This window comes from Heterocephalus glaber, unplaced genomic scaffold (genome assembly GCF_053883595.1).
Source record: "Heterocephalus glaber isolate CG9 unplaced genomic scaffold, H.glaber_assembly_v1.0 deba00001556, whole genome shotgun sequence".
In the NCBI taxonomy this organism is placed as follows: Eukaryota; Metazoa; Chordata; class Mammalia; order Rodentia; family Bathyergidae; genus Heterocephalus; species Heterocephalus glaber.
In genome coordinates, this window is record NW_028258347.1 from 2,032,953 (window position 1) to 2,047,010 (window position 14,058).

General features: G+C 49.6%; 1 protein-coding gene across 7 annotated transcripts in view; it reads right to left on the minus strand.

The window, feature by feature from the left end:
- Dpys (dihydropyrimidinase) overlaps positions 1-14,058 on the minus strand; it is a 63,532-nt gene that overhangs the window by 26,293 nt on the left and 23,181 nt on the right. For 5 of the 7 annotated variants that reach the window (XM_087190793.1, XM_087190790.1, XM_021262799.2 and 2 more), the window contains 4 exons: positions 6,858-7,016; positions 4,059-4,215; positions 3,111-3,252; positions 1,290-1,432 (listed from right to left, as the gene is read on the minus strand). In XM_087190793.1, the coding sequence (XP_087046919.1) occupies positions 1,290-1,432; positions 3,111-3,252; positions 4,059-4,215; positions 6,858-7,016 (601 nt within the window). The remainder of the gene's footprint in view (positions 1-1,289; positions 1,433-3,110; positions 3,253-4,058; positions 4,216-6,857; positions 7,017-14,058) is intronic. The other 2 variants (XM_021262800.2, XM_087190794.1) reach the window with 1 other exon arrangement.

A 14,058-nucleotide genomic window follows, 5' to 3' on the forward strand; every position in this document is an offset into this window, starting at 1 on the left:
GTCACCCACAAATCACCCAAAATCCAAGCAGATTCTTTCCCACTGCCTTCCCAAGCATACTTTTTGTGGCCTGGCAGAGGAGCTGCCCACATTTGGTTGTACCAGGCATTAAGTCCTTAGATGGACTTAATGCTCTTGTGAACATAACGAAGGCCATGTGTTGTGCCCAGTTGGCATCTTAGGATATTTCTGTAAATAAGATGCTCATGCCGCTGTGTATGGCAGTGCAGGGACCGGGAGCCAGAGATGATGCACACGTGAAAAGGTGCTTGCCAGGACCATGGTCTGACAGCCACAGGAGCTGTCCCTAGATAGGGGCAGTGAGTGACGCAGAGCAGCGTCTAGCAGACAGGTGGGTGCTTTCTAAGCAGCCCTCTGGGGCCTGTCTGAGGCTCCTGGCTGTGGCCCTTGGTGCTCGGTGGGGATCTTTTCCCAGAAGATGCACCAGAGCAGCCCGGAGAGCTGGGCTCTGCCAGTGTCACCTCCAGGAAACGACAAGCTCTTGTTTACCACAACGTAACCCCGGCAGACTTTAGACAAACACCTATGCAGAGAAGGCAGGGGTCCTGCCATGTTCCTAGTCACACTCACACAAGCATGTGCACACACACATAAAATGTGAAGGTGTGCAGGATTCCCTCTTTTACAACAGCAAAGTTTAGGAGAAACTCGACTCCACGTGCAGGCCCCATGTGGGCTGAAGAACTATAAAGAGAAATGATCAGAGCTTCACCTCCACCCAACGCTTCCCTGTGAATTGGTGGAATTTGCCAGGCCTGAAATATTAACATAAAATTATGGAAATTGGAAATAGAAAGCTGCAGTCCACCGGGAATGATAGGCTCAAGATGAACTCAACTGCAAAATTTGGCTAACTAAAAGTGATGTCTTTTGTGCTAGAATTTTTCTATCTGAAAGCTTTAGGAAGGCTATAATTACTTTGAGTTTTCAATTCAGCCTTTTTCAAATTAAGCCTTTTATTTCCTTTTTTGCTTGGTACCTTTCCTCCCAGTGAACTCAGCATTTGCCAGGCACCAAAGTGGAAAATTCATATTGGTTTCCTCTACGTATCCATTTCCAGAGAGTGCAACACAATTTTTGCATCCTCTGTGCCAAGAAAAGCAAAGAAACATGTGACGTCAGAACCATGTCTTGGGCACATTCCTGAGTATGGTCCAAACAAGGCGTCGGTAAGAAAGGGCTAGCGAAGGCCAAAGTAAAACGTCTGTGCAGATTAGATTGGTTCTCTTCTCCACTGAGAAGCCAGGGAAACAGGAAGTCAGGCTCACCTTGTGGCGTTTGGGTCCCAGATCACAATGTCGGCATCAGCGCCTACAGCTATTCTTCCTTTCCTCGGATAGAGATTAAAGATTTTGGCTGCATTTGTGCTGGTAACTGCCACAAATCGGTTTTCATCCATTTTACCACTATGCTGTCGAAAAGATCCAAGAAGAAAGTGCGTTTGTTGTGATGGTCACTAAAACATCCTGTTAATAACAGCTCAAGACTTCCCTGTCTCACACCAAACAGAAGTGCACCTGATTTCTTATATCGGGATCCACCGACTATTCGGATGCTGGGAAGCATTAAGCAGCACGATGGCTGCTCAATTGTGATCTGGATTATTTATTGTGGACCTAAGATTTAAAACACGATCATGTTGAGTTAGGTGACGTATTTTTAGAGTTCAAATGAGACTATGGCACTTTTAAATCAGGTATGATGCATTTCACAAGATGAAAAATCAAGAGACTCGGCCAGTCATCGTGGCAGAGACTTCAAAGTAGAAAGTGTGCTGAGGGCTCCTCCTTATGTAGATTCACACGGTAAGTGTGGCCTTGTGGTCTGTTTAATCATCCAGGCCTAGAAAATGAGTAAGAACCAATCCCTGAGAGCAACGGTCCCAGAAATAACCATCTTAATGCTCAGAAAATAACACAGTTCCATGTTAAGAAATATTTAATCACTTTAAGGACATTTATGCATCCGGAGTTGTAGTGATTATGCAAATCTGATGTAATGAAGATACTTACTGTAATAACACAGAATCAAAGGGAAAGGGAGGGCTGTTACCAGGGAAATCTAGGCAGATGGAAGGGAAAAGTCCATCAACAGGGAGAGTCAGAGTTAGGCTGTGACAGGAGAGGAGGAGGAGGAGGATTAGCAGAGGTCCTTGTAGTGCAATAATTGTTCAAATATCAACCTTTTAGTAATGCAGAAAATGAAAGGGTTTTTGAGTGGAAAGTAGCACAAATGGAACTTCATTTTTGAGCGGTAACTCTGGTGCTGGCATAGAGAATAGGTGGTCGCAAGTAAGAAGGGACACAGGGACACTGGATGGGAGGCTGCTCAACAGTCCTGACAAAATCCGAGCCCCCAGCAAGATGGCAGCTGTGCATGTGGAAGGAAGGGCGCAGTCTAGAAACACATCTGACGAGACCTGGTGAACAGCTGGACTCAGAGGAAGGCAGTCTATGCAGGAGAAAACAGCCAAAGGACCTGGGGTTAAGGGGTCCTGGGAGGGGGCTGCTGGGGATGGTGTGAGAGGCAGGGGCAAGAGCCCTGGTCTAACAACGTCCCCTGCTGACATCTGCGAGCACGTGTCAGCTGCTGGGTAGGTCAGTGCGCGGCCACCAAGCCATCAGATTCTTGTCCAGCCCAGGGAGCAATGTTTTGTCACAAAACTTTCTCAAATATTTTTTTCCTGGACTTTGAGTTCTTATTCATGTGACTTATTGTTCTTCTTCATACAACAGTTTTCTAAAAGGACATCTACAAAGGATGTCATGCAAAGGAGGCATGAACAGAATAAGCATCCTATCATAAGAATTCAGACTAGTGACACAGGAGGCCTTGGGATCCGAGAACACGAGAAATGAAGCAGAAAGGTCATTATGTGCCAAAAGTGACCCTTTTTGTGCCCAGACTAAATCTATCCCCTATGCCTCCTCTGGACCGAGTCTGCAGAGAAGACAACCATCTGTTCACTGGTACCATCCGGGAGTGGGGTGAGATGGGGTACGAGTCAGGGAGCATCCCCGGGAAGGTTCACGGCGCAGGGAGGGCCCTGGCTGGGGGCTGGGCAAACACGGGCGGCTCTGAGGACCCACCACGCCCTTCTCCCATATGACTGACATCCGGTCTTCCACACCGTTCACCCCATTGGGAATCTTGGTAAAGTCGTCCTTCCCAAGCGCTTTCTGGCAAGTGTTGAAGGTGCAGTGGTCAGTAGCTGTCGTGCTCAGATCATCACTGGAAAGAAGAGAAGCAAACCATGAGAGCTGAGAGCACCAGCGTGGAAAGCTCCATAACAGCCCTTATCCCTAGACTCCTCTCCACCAAAAGTCAGAGAAGCTCCACGGAGGAGGGAGCGTTTCCAAGTGCACACCTCCTCCCACACTCGCACTGCCGGGGGCACACCAGTGAGGAGCATACTAGTGGGCCAAGACCCGGGTTGCAGGCTCCACCTCTTGGTTTCCCGGCTCTGTGGTTATGAACTTGTTTCACTCGGGCCTTGGCAGTTAAATGTGCCTGGGGACAGTGACATCAGGGGCTCTAGGAGGGATGGGAGGGTCGAGTCCTTGGAGGAGTCCTGGGAGGCCCCCGGCGGTAATTCTCAAGAGCAAGGGTCCCCCTCCCAGAGAGTGCGCTGTCCACGCACCCATCTGGCTCTGCATTAGATCAGCACAGGAAAAAGCACAAGAATATTCTGATAAAAATAAGGCACTGGGGCTGGGAGTATAGCTGGGCTGCAGAGTGCTTTTTCTGCGTGTTTGAGGCTGGCTTCAGTGGACTGTAAAGAAACAAAACAGATCCAGCAAACAAACAGGTCTAACGAAGAATCTGGGCTCTGGGAGACCAGAGGTGGGAAAAGGAGCAAAGAACAGAATTTCAGTGCCATGCCTGGGCGGGAGGCTCGGACACACATCGCGGCATAATTAAGGTTGTGCGGTTCTCTCTCCAGAGACAAGGGTCCCCGGAATTCTCAGGCCGAGGGACAGAAGAATGAGGGGCTCACGAGGGCCGGGCTGTCCTCCTGGCAAACCCTGCATGATTACTTAGCCAACAGGTTCATGAGAAATCCTGGTGTTGAGGGGTCCGGCCGCAGGGGCGGGCTCATGACGTGGTGTGCCGCATGGCACCAGTCTTCGTGCCAGTAGTGAGTGCCGTCAGTGCCCAGGCTTGCCGCTATGGGCTCTCCATAGACCACCTTCCCTGCAAGGTCAGAAAGCAATCAGCACCCTCACTGTCTCTTAAGAGAACCATGTGACAAGCACACAAGTCTCCACCTTGTCCGTCTCAGCAGAGGAAAACAGCCATGGCTTATCAGAATCCCAAACCATGGTTACTTCATGCACAGGACTGAAGAGTATCGAGCAGTGATTGCTGCCCATCTGCTGTGCTTCGGCCATGCACACCACAGGGCCTGGCAGTGGACGATCCTACCCGCTCACCTGGTATCTGGCTTGGCCTCCGACTCATCTTGACCAGTTAGATCCAACGGAGAGAGATGCACTGCTTCCAAGCAGAAGCTGTGAAAGTGTTCTCAGGGTCCTGCCATGTCCCTGGTCCCCAGGGTGGAGAGATGGAAGAAGGGCAGCCCCACCCCAAGATGCACAAGAGTGGGAGGAGCAAGTCTCTCCCGGACCAGACCCGGGGTCACTGCAGTGCCCTAGTGAAAGCTGTGGATGATGAGATCGTGAAAGGCTACTGGACCGATGCTGTCTTTATCTCCACTAAGTCCACGGGGTTTCAGAAGCTCCTAGTTACTTCACATGCATTCCACATGCAGGAAGTGGAGGGGAGGCTTTGAGCCCATGCGTGTGGATTCTGGTGGTCCCGATGTTGCTGCTATGCTAGTCAGATGGCAGACAGCAGTTCCCAGGGGTCATACACATCCACTGCCGTACAGCTCTGCTTCGAGTACATTGATAACCCTTCCACACCCTCAAAAAAATACTCCTCAAAAACTTCTATTAAATAAAAGAACACTCAGATGATAAAATAGTAGCCCAAAATGCATATTTTAAAAATCATGCAAATAAGCCCATCACAAGCCCACGATGTTAGAAAACTTAATAATTCACAGTGAATTTGAATTTAAAATCAGAACCCTATGTCTGATTAGCATTTGACAGAATAATAGATTCCCCAGTGTCAACTGCATCCTATGCAAGCAATCAGAGAGAGTGCACAGGAAGGACGCTGGCATATCAAATCAGTTCACTCTGGTTAACCAGATGCCAGATTTTCATTATGATCCTGATACATGGCTGAATTAACTGATTTCCCAGGAGGGCACTGAGAGAGGGTTACCAGCTGCCCACGTCGGACAAAGGGAGCCAGCACCCTGCTGTCACACGGATCCTTCCTCCCCAACAAGCTCTCTTCTCTAGCTAGCCTGGGAAATCCAAAACCACGAAAGCCAGCTTAGCATGGAGATTCCTTAAAAACCGGAAACTAGAAATCCCATTTGACACAGTGATTTCCCCTTCTAGGCATCTTCCTGGAAGAGTTAAAGTCATCACATTAGAGATACATGCACACCTATGTTTACAGCAGCACAAGGCATAGTAGCCAAGTCTTGGCAGTGGACTGTATTTCTATCAACAGAAGAATGAATAAAGAAAGTGCAGTATTTATATGGAATGGAGTACTACTTTGCCACGAAGATAAACTTGAGTCATTTGTAGGAGAATGAATGCACCATGGGACCATAACGTTAAGTGAAATAAATCAGACACACAAGCTGAACTATCACATGGTTTCTATTGTATGAGAAACCTAAAGTATAAATAAAGAGCAAAATAAAAGATAGAAAATAGGAAGTAGGAAGATAGCTCTTTCTCAAATGGGAAGAGGATCTAGGAAGGAGGAAGAGGAAGGAGAGGAGAGGGGAGGGAGAGGATGAAATTCCCCTCTGATAGGAATTAAGATGTGTCATGTACATGTACCAACTTCATACAAGAGATGCAAACATTATGTGCTACACACATGTGCTAATAAGAAGTTTCTACAAAAGCCGACTTGCTGAAGAACTCCCCGAGTGACTTGAGAATCAAAGTTTGGTCGGTGAAAGTGATACCCCAGGAACTTAGCCACCTCTGGACCCTCAGCCTCCAGGATGCCAATGCCTGCCTGCACCCGTTCTTGCTGGCTTCTTCCCAGAAAGGCAAAATGCAGTCTTCCTGGTGTCTAGAATAAGCAGCTATCCTGTCTGGTGACCCAAGAGGTAGCAGGACTTTGGAGAGAGCAAATCAGATGCTTCCACTGAGCTCCAAGTACAAAGACCTGCTATTCCAAGACAACTTCTTACACACGCTGGGACGCTGAGAACCACTTCCTGAGCTGCCAGCCCAGGGTTATCTGGCAGGTGCTTTGTCGTTGAGGAAGGAGCCTCAGTGCACACGGTCCCATCACTTGGCATGCCACGGCGATGTGGGTTACAGCTCCAGTGCGTCCACCACTGTAATAGCACTCAGGAAAATGAAAAGTGTCAGGCTCTCCTGGGAGGCTGCCGGGCCAGTCTGAAACCTGATGACAGGTAATTTCCCTGAAGGGCTTAGCTCCTTCAGAGTGGGACAGGGCTGGGTATATTCAACTTTCTCCCCATGCGTGTCCATAAATTCATAAAAAAGCAAAAAGTAAAAATTTCTAGCTGCTCTTTGCCCATTTCACAGTGGTTCTAAGACATTTTCAAAAAGCTGCAAGAAGCAAATGGGGAAGGGAACTGGGGGCCTGGGTGGTCCATACATTGGAGAATCAAGGTGGGCAGCTCAGCATAATTGTGGGTTCTGATAGATTTGGGCTAAAAATGAGGAAAACAGCTCACACGTGTGCAGCCCTTCGTAGCTTACCCAGCCTCGTGCATGACCCCTTTGACCTTGACAGCACACGGCTGGCGTGGTAGATGAACCGACGCTCAACGAGATGGATCCTCCTGCCTGAGACTGTGCTGATGGTCCCTGGTGCAGCCGGAACCAAAACCCTTCTTTTAGGACAGCAGATCCCACGCACTGTGTTATTAAAACAGCAAGGGTCATCTTCGCTTCTGTTCTGGGTGCAGAGCACGTATTCCTAAATGTTTCAGTCAAATGCAAGCTATTTGTGGATGCGGCTGAGCAATTTTCCTACTGCACATGCTGGTTTCATTTACTACGCAATGAAGTGAGCTGTTGCTGTCCTCAGCCTGGGGCTCTTCTGATCGCATGTGAGCCTGAGGGCTCCAGCAGTGCGGGAGACAGGTCGCTTCCACGCACCTCCTCCCACTGCTCGGCGGCTTTCTCAGGAGCCTGTGCCCTGCCCTCCCACAGCTCTTCTCTCTTCTGTCTTTGTTCTTTGGCTCAAAACTGTAACAGAAAGCCTGTGCATGGGATGCAATCTCCCACTCGGAAGGCACCCTGCCCTCTGAGGGAATCTAAAGATTTCCACAGAACAAAGTCTGTCGGCCCAGCCCGAATGCTGCCCTCCTGACAGCTGGTGACGGTGACAGAGAGATGTGGGGATGGGTGGGGACCCGCGGGCAGCACTTTACCGAGTTCTTCTAGGGAAGGGAAAGAGGCAGAGAAGGTGTGGAAACACTGGCTGGGGAATGGGAAAATTCACTAGTAAAAATATGTTTTCTCAGCTAAAACCATAGCGTAAAACTTGTCTGGGCTCTGTGTAGAATCAAAATATTACATTTATAAAGGAGTAAGTTGACTAAGAAGAAAAATACATGGAGCCAGCACAGTCGAGTAGATTATAGAGATTTAGACTCACAGGATGCTGGTCACAGTCTGTTTTTCTCATCTATGAAATGGTATTACAGTGTCTTTAGTGTGGCAGTTTTGTGAGGGTCGAATCAATGAATGTCTCTGAAAGCACAGTACTTAGCATGTTCCTGGAGCCAGGAGTCACTTCAGAGTTGTAGGCTGGAGCTTTCGGCCCCTGCCCAATCCACAATGTATGGAATGATGTGTGGATGTCTGCCAAGCGGAAACAGTTACAGTGAGTGTCTGGTGGCCCTAAGTCCATAAGCCAGGGGTCCTCATTGGAATAGGACATTTGGATACAGACGCATGGAGGGAATAACTTGAGGACACAAGATGATGGGTATTCACAAGCCGAGGAGCATGGTGTGATCATAGTTTTCCCTTGAGGTGCTTTATTACAGCAGCCTCTGAACACTCACACGCCCCACGAACATCAGGTCTCTACTAGCCACACAAGTCCGTGTCTGAAATGTTCTACAGTGGCTGGTTTCAAACTGCTTTATATTGGAGATAAGGTAAATCTTCTCATTCCAAATGCAAACGACAACAGGATGTTCAGATGTTCAAGACCAAGAAAGGAACAGCAAAGGCCGAGACTCAAAGCCACCTTCACCCAGCCATATGCCGTCTGTCCACGGTGGGCAGAGCCCTGGCCACGCACGTGTTGGTGACCCTGGGTCTGCCCTTGCTCAGCACTGCAGAGCGATGGTCAGCATGGCCAGTGTGGACTCTTCCCCCACCTTTTAAACACAAGAGCAATCCATGGGGGACAGAATTTAAATACAACGGAAAATGGAAAATCCAAAAGTTCTGTGTAAGAAACCTTTATGTTTTATAAGAATAAGCCTGGAAAGTGAAACTTCCTACTATAGGAAACCAAAACCAAATCAAACCAAATCAAACAAGCGGCAGTCAAAGAAACAACCACCAACCACTCAGTGATAAGGTGCCCGCTCAACGGGAGGTCCTTGAGAACCAAACAAGCTTGGTCATCCTTGCAAACCCTATGCCTATGGTGCAGGCCCTCACACATGTTTGGTGTCCAATAACTTGCTTTTTATGGAAAATGTAAAAAAACCCAGAACATTTTATTAATATGTTAAAGTGAGAATCATACTTACACCCAAACCCAAGAGCTTGGATGTTAGATAAGGTAGAACTTTATCAAAACAACTTAGGCTGGAGGCGTGCTGTGGCTTAGGATCCGGATGTCCCCAAAGCCTCATGCACTCAGAGGTGGGCTTCTGGAAGGTGGTCAATCACGGGGTGCTGTGCTCTTCAGTGGCTCAGTCCATGGCGAGCTGGAGGGAAATGTGCTGTAGGAGGTGGAGCTCTTAGAAGTGGTCACATGTGTGGCCAGGCAGGGTGCATCTCCCTCTCGGCTCCTCCCTTCACTCTGCTTCCTATCCTCCATGAGGGGAGCAGCACTCCTCCGCCAGACCCTTCCACCACGCCTGGCTGCTCAGAGCCAGCTGACTAGGGACTGTAATCGTGAGCCAGAATCAACCTCCCCTTTGAGGTGCAGATGCAGGTTAAGGTGTCTCAGGGACTGGAAAGTGTCTGAGGTGGGAGTGAGTCACAGCTGGGAGTCGCACTGTGACAGACACAGCCCAGAGCATTGCACTGACCTGCCCAGAAACTCACGGCTACTGCAAGCAAACCACAGAAACACTGTGAATCCATGTGTTCCCCGAGTCCTACTGGGAGTGCAGGAAGAAAAGAACCACACATTCCCTAAAATACCATCAATAATCCCATATGCAACATTGTGGCTACAAAAGGACACAGAGAACCAAAGCTACTCGGACCAAAATGAAAAGTACCAAGAGGGCTGGGGATGGAGGGCACTCACCTCGCATGCTGAGGCCCTGGCTTCCGTCCCCAACACCGATAATAACAATAATAACAATAATAATGATCGTGAAGAGGAAAAGTGTCCCTGAAGCCAAGGACCCACACTGGTGCCTGTCCTCTGTGGACCAAGACCAGGCTTGGAGACCCTGGAGTGACAGACCTGAAGCTGGCTTGTCCTGCTCTGTGGTCCACATGCTTCTGATGTCCTGGCTCCGCGTGGCACAGTGGCCCCCAGGAGGGTGCATGCAGCCCCGGCTTTGGGCTGAGGAAGACGGAAGCGTGGGCGACACTGCTGGCCAGCGTCACGCACCTTGGCTCCCAGTGGCTCAGCTCAGCAGCTTGATCCCTTCCCTTTGGGGGTGCTGTGTGCTGGGAGGCAGCACAGGGATGGGCAAAGGGAAGCCTCAGTAGAGAGGGGACACACACCGTTCCCACGTCTTCCTGCCCGGCCACATCAGCCCCGGGAAGCAGGACGCGGGCTTCACAGTGGTACCCAGGCTGTAAGAGGCAGCAGGGCCACCAGGGGGCTGGACAGACTTCGGGAGGGTGGAAAGAAAGGAGATGATGACAAGCAGTGAGGGAGACTTAGCAGAGGGACTGTCGGAACCGGGGGTGCAGAGGGGTGCTGGGCGCAGGGCTCCTAGGAGGGAGGGACAGGAGGCAGAGGAGCAGGGAGAGCAGGCTGTCCTGATTCGGCCTCCGCCCCTTGAGAAACAGGGCTTCTGATGTCCATGGCACCTGGGAGGGCACACAGCTGGGCGCAGCCTACAGGGGCCTCACCCGAGCCTCCCAGAGCCTCCCAGGACCCCCCTGGACCCCTGAGGGCCACAGACACGGGGGGAAACACACAACACAGAAGCGGAGAGGGCCTAAAGTTTTAAACCTGAAAATCTCACTTAGAAAATAACAGATAATGCAGGAAACAGAAGAAGGGAAGAAAACATCATTAGTATTCCTGGAGAGATCAAGAAAATAATGCACACATTAAAAAAGAATAAGCAATCAGGGAAAACAGAGCAACCAGGGAACAGGACAGTAATAAAAATATGGTAATAAAAATATGATTGCAAATTCCTTAGGAGAGCAGGGAAAGCAAACAAAAACATTTCCTAAATGAAGAGCAAAATACTAAGGTGAACTAGTTAAAGGACGTGGAGGATTATGGAGGCATTCTTGGAAAAGAGGAAGAGAACCCGAATGCAAGGGAGATAACTGAAGGAAGAATTTCAGAATTCAAGCTCAGCCTTCAGATTAAGACTGGCTCTGAATTCGAAGAGGAGTTTTTGAAAGGCCAAATACTAAGTAAAGTTATTTGAAATGTCTAGACTTCTAGGATGAAGGAAAACAGGAGGGCGGTCCAGATGGTCGGACAGGTCGGGAATAAGGGCCAGCACCGTGCAGTGCTGGGACGGATGAGATCGCAGCCGCCAGCAGAGGCCCCGCTCTGAGCCGGGAATGCTACACCCATTCGAGCCTCCAAACACGCACGAGGGCAGGGAGCCGGAGATCGCAGCATCTGCACACTTCTCCCTAGAACCTACCGGAGGCTCTTCAGGCCGTGAGAACGCACGCGCCGGACGAAGGGCACCCAGCATGGCTCCACTTCGCAGGCTTGGAGGGCGGCGCTCACACTCCCTTTCCTCCTCCAGAAACCGTCTCTGCAAGGACCGCCGATCGCGTTCAGCAGCGAGTGGGGTTTGTTTCTTTTCTCAACCCATTTCAAAAAGAGCTAGCTGGAAATATTTCAGGAAAACCAAGAATTTTTACAGGACAGGGGTGGTCTAACTATGCAGCGACCCAAATGAGCCAGGCCGTGAGCCTTCAGGTAGAGCCGCGTGACCGCAACCTCAGAGCTCGTTCTGCACAGTGGATCTGCACGACACCGATCTGCACCGCACTTAGCGACACAGGTTTCTCTCAAGCTGCCTTCGCGGGTGGGAAGCACATCGTCACCATTGTGCAGCACGGAGGGTCCGGCTTGAGAGCAGCCGGGCAGCAGCAGGGGAGCCAGTGAGTCACCTGAAGAGCGACCACTGTCACTGCAGGCCTCCGGGGGTGAAGGTGAGGGTGCGTGACTAACATACTCATTCCCACCGGAGTCGGGGACAGCTTCAAAACTCCCAAATGACTACCACACACGTACCCTGTAAGATTTTGGAGGTGGACACCAAACACCAAAGGTATGTTTCAAATCGTAGCTCCAGAGTGAACTGAGAGTAAAAGAGGAATTTACGTTCCATAAACGACTTCATCATCTCCATTCCTGACAGGTGTTATTTTAATAACAATAAACACAGCAAGATGAACATATGCCCAATAAAATATTTAAAATAGAATGTCCACAACCAAAAACCAGTTAAATTTTTAAAAAGCTAAACTTGGGTTCCATATTTCCCCAACTCTAGACCAACTTCTCTCTGAAGAGGAGGAGGAATAATTGAAAAAGTTTGGCTTTCAAGTCTGGTGGGTTTGGGCTTGAATTCTACATTCAGCACCTACTGGTGAATCCGTCTGGGGTTTATTAACTCATCCCAAAGCCCTAATTGTATCAGTCTCAAAACAGGGATAAAGCTGAGCTTGAAGCATTACTATTGCAAGTTTTAAAAGATAATATATATTCAAATATATCGATGCGCTAATACAGACTAAAACCTGAACTGAGACAAAAGATATTAAAACAAAGCAGATGCCAGGCACATAGTAAGCACTCAACAAGCAATGTTAGTTGTTATAATCATGCTGGGTATCGAGCTGCCAACTGAATAATAAAATCGAATGTAGTAGCATTGTACTCCATGCTGCTTCAACAGGAAGCATCAATCCCTGGACACCCCCTGTGCTTCCTGGAGCAGGTTTCTGACTTTAACATGCACTGAGTCTGGGGTCTGGGATTTAGTGCCTCCGGGGTGGGGGCCAAGGCTGGGTGAGTCCAGTGAGCCCTGGACAAAGCCAGCACTGCCACCAGGCCGGCTGCAGGCTGCAGGGGGGGAGGCCCTGGAAAGCAGAGGGCCCGGCCCCGGGGTAAGGAGGGGAAACCTTTGGCTCAGACATGGGGAAGGCTGAAATCTGTTGGAAATAGGATCACAGTTAATAGAGCTCCACTGTTCTTTTGTGTTCAGAAATGATGCTGGAGAATAACCCGGTGCCCCAGGGTGGGGAATCTTCCCTAAGGGTCCCTGTGGGCCGACAGCTCCTGTCCCTCTGGGGCTGCGGAGGCCTCATCCACAGTGTTCCCAGTTTGTCCCTGTGTCTGTCTTTCCCTCTGGCTCTGGCTGACCACAGCCTGGCTGAAAGGGGTCCTGTAGGCAGGGCGGGGTCCCCCCTGATTTGTTCCGGAGCTCTGCTGCCTCTGGCTGAGCATTAAAGGTATTTTCACAAGTCCTATTCCCATAAGTCTGACTCAGCTAGAACAGATGTGAGCCGGGATCTGAGATGGAAAGATGATGCTGAGTGAATCAGGCAGCTCAGTGCAATCCCAGGATCTTTAATGGCGAAGGGTGAAGAAAAGAGGAGGTTGGAGCAGTGCAACCGAAAGGGCTCAGCTGGCACTGACGGCTTTGATGGTCACAAAGGGGGCACGACCAGGGGGCGGCGGTGTCTGGATGCTGGAAAGGAGAAGGAAAGGACTTCTCTCCTGAGGCTTCTGGAGGGAACCAGGGGACTGCAGCCCCGCAGACACCTGACCAGCCCCGTGCTACATTTCACATCTAAAATGCCCCCCAAAGGCCCTGTTGGAGGAGATGGACGAGGGTGCTGTACGCATCCCGGATTAGTCCACCCTTGAGTTCACGGCTGGTAGCAGGTGAGGCTGGGCCTGGGGTGGGACCCGGAAGGGCCTATCTCTCTCTGGGCTCCTCCCTCTGTCCTTCCTGGCCACCAGGTGGTGAAAATCTCCTCCACCAGCTCCCTCCATCCGCCTGTCTCTGCCTCGCAGCCAGCTGACTATGGACCAGACCCTGAGCTGAAATAAACCTCTCCTCCTTTATGTGGGTGTTGGGTATTGTGTCTCAGGGACAAGTAAGTGACCGAGACATCCAGTGTTTCTATTTCCAATATCTGATCTCTAGAATTGTGAGATCATAAAGCTGCACTCTTTTAAGCCATTAAGTTTGTGGCCATTTATTACAACAGCAATAGGAAACTAACACACCCTGCACAAATATGAGACGACATACATACAAGGCTATCACTATGGTTTCATTCGTATACACACAACTTGGGAAACCCAAGTGCACTACTGTGCCCTATAAAACAGAACAGGCTGAGGAAAACCTCTGTTCCTAATGTGGGCTGACTTTCAGGACATATTTTCAAGTAGGGGAGCAAAAAAGCAAGACACATACTATTGTTTCTAATGTGCTATTTTTTGTAAGAGGAAAAGTCAATATACATGTTTTTTTACTTTGTAATGAAACTGTAAATATAGGCCAGAAATAAGTTCATAAAAATA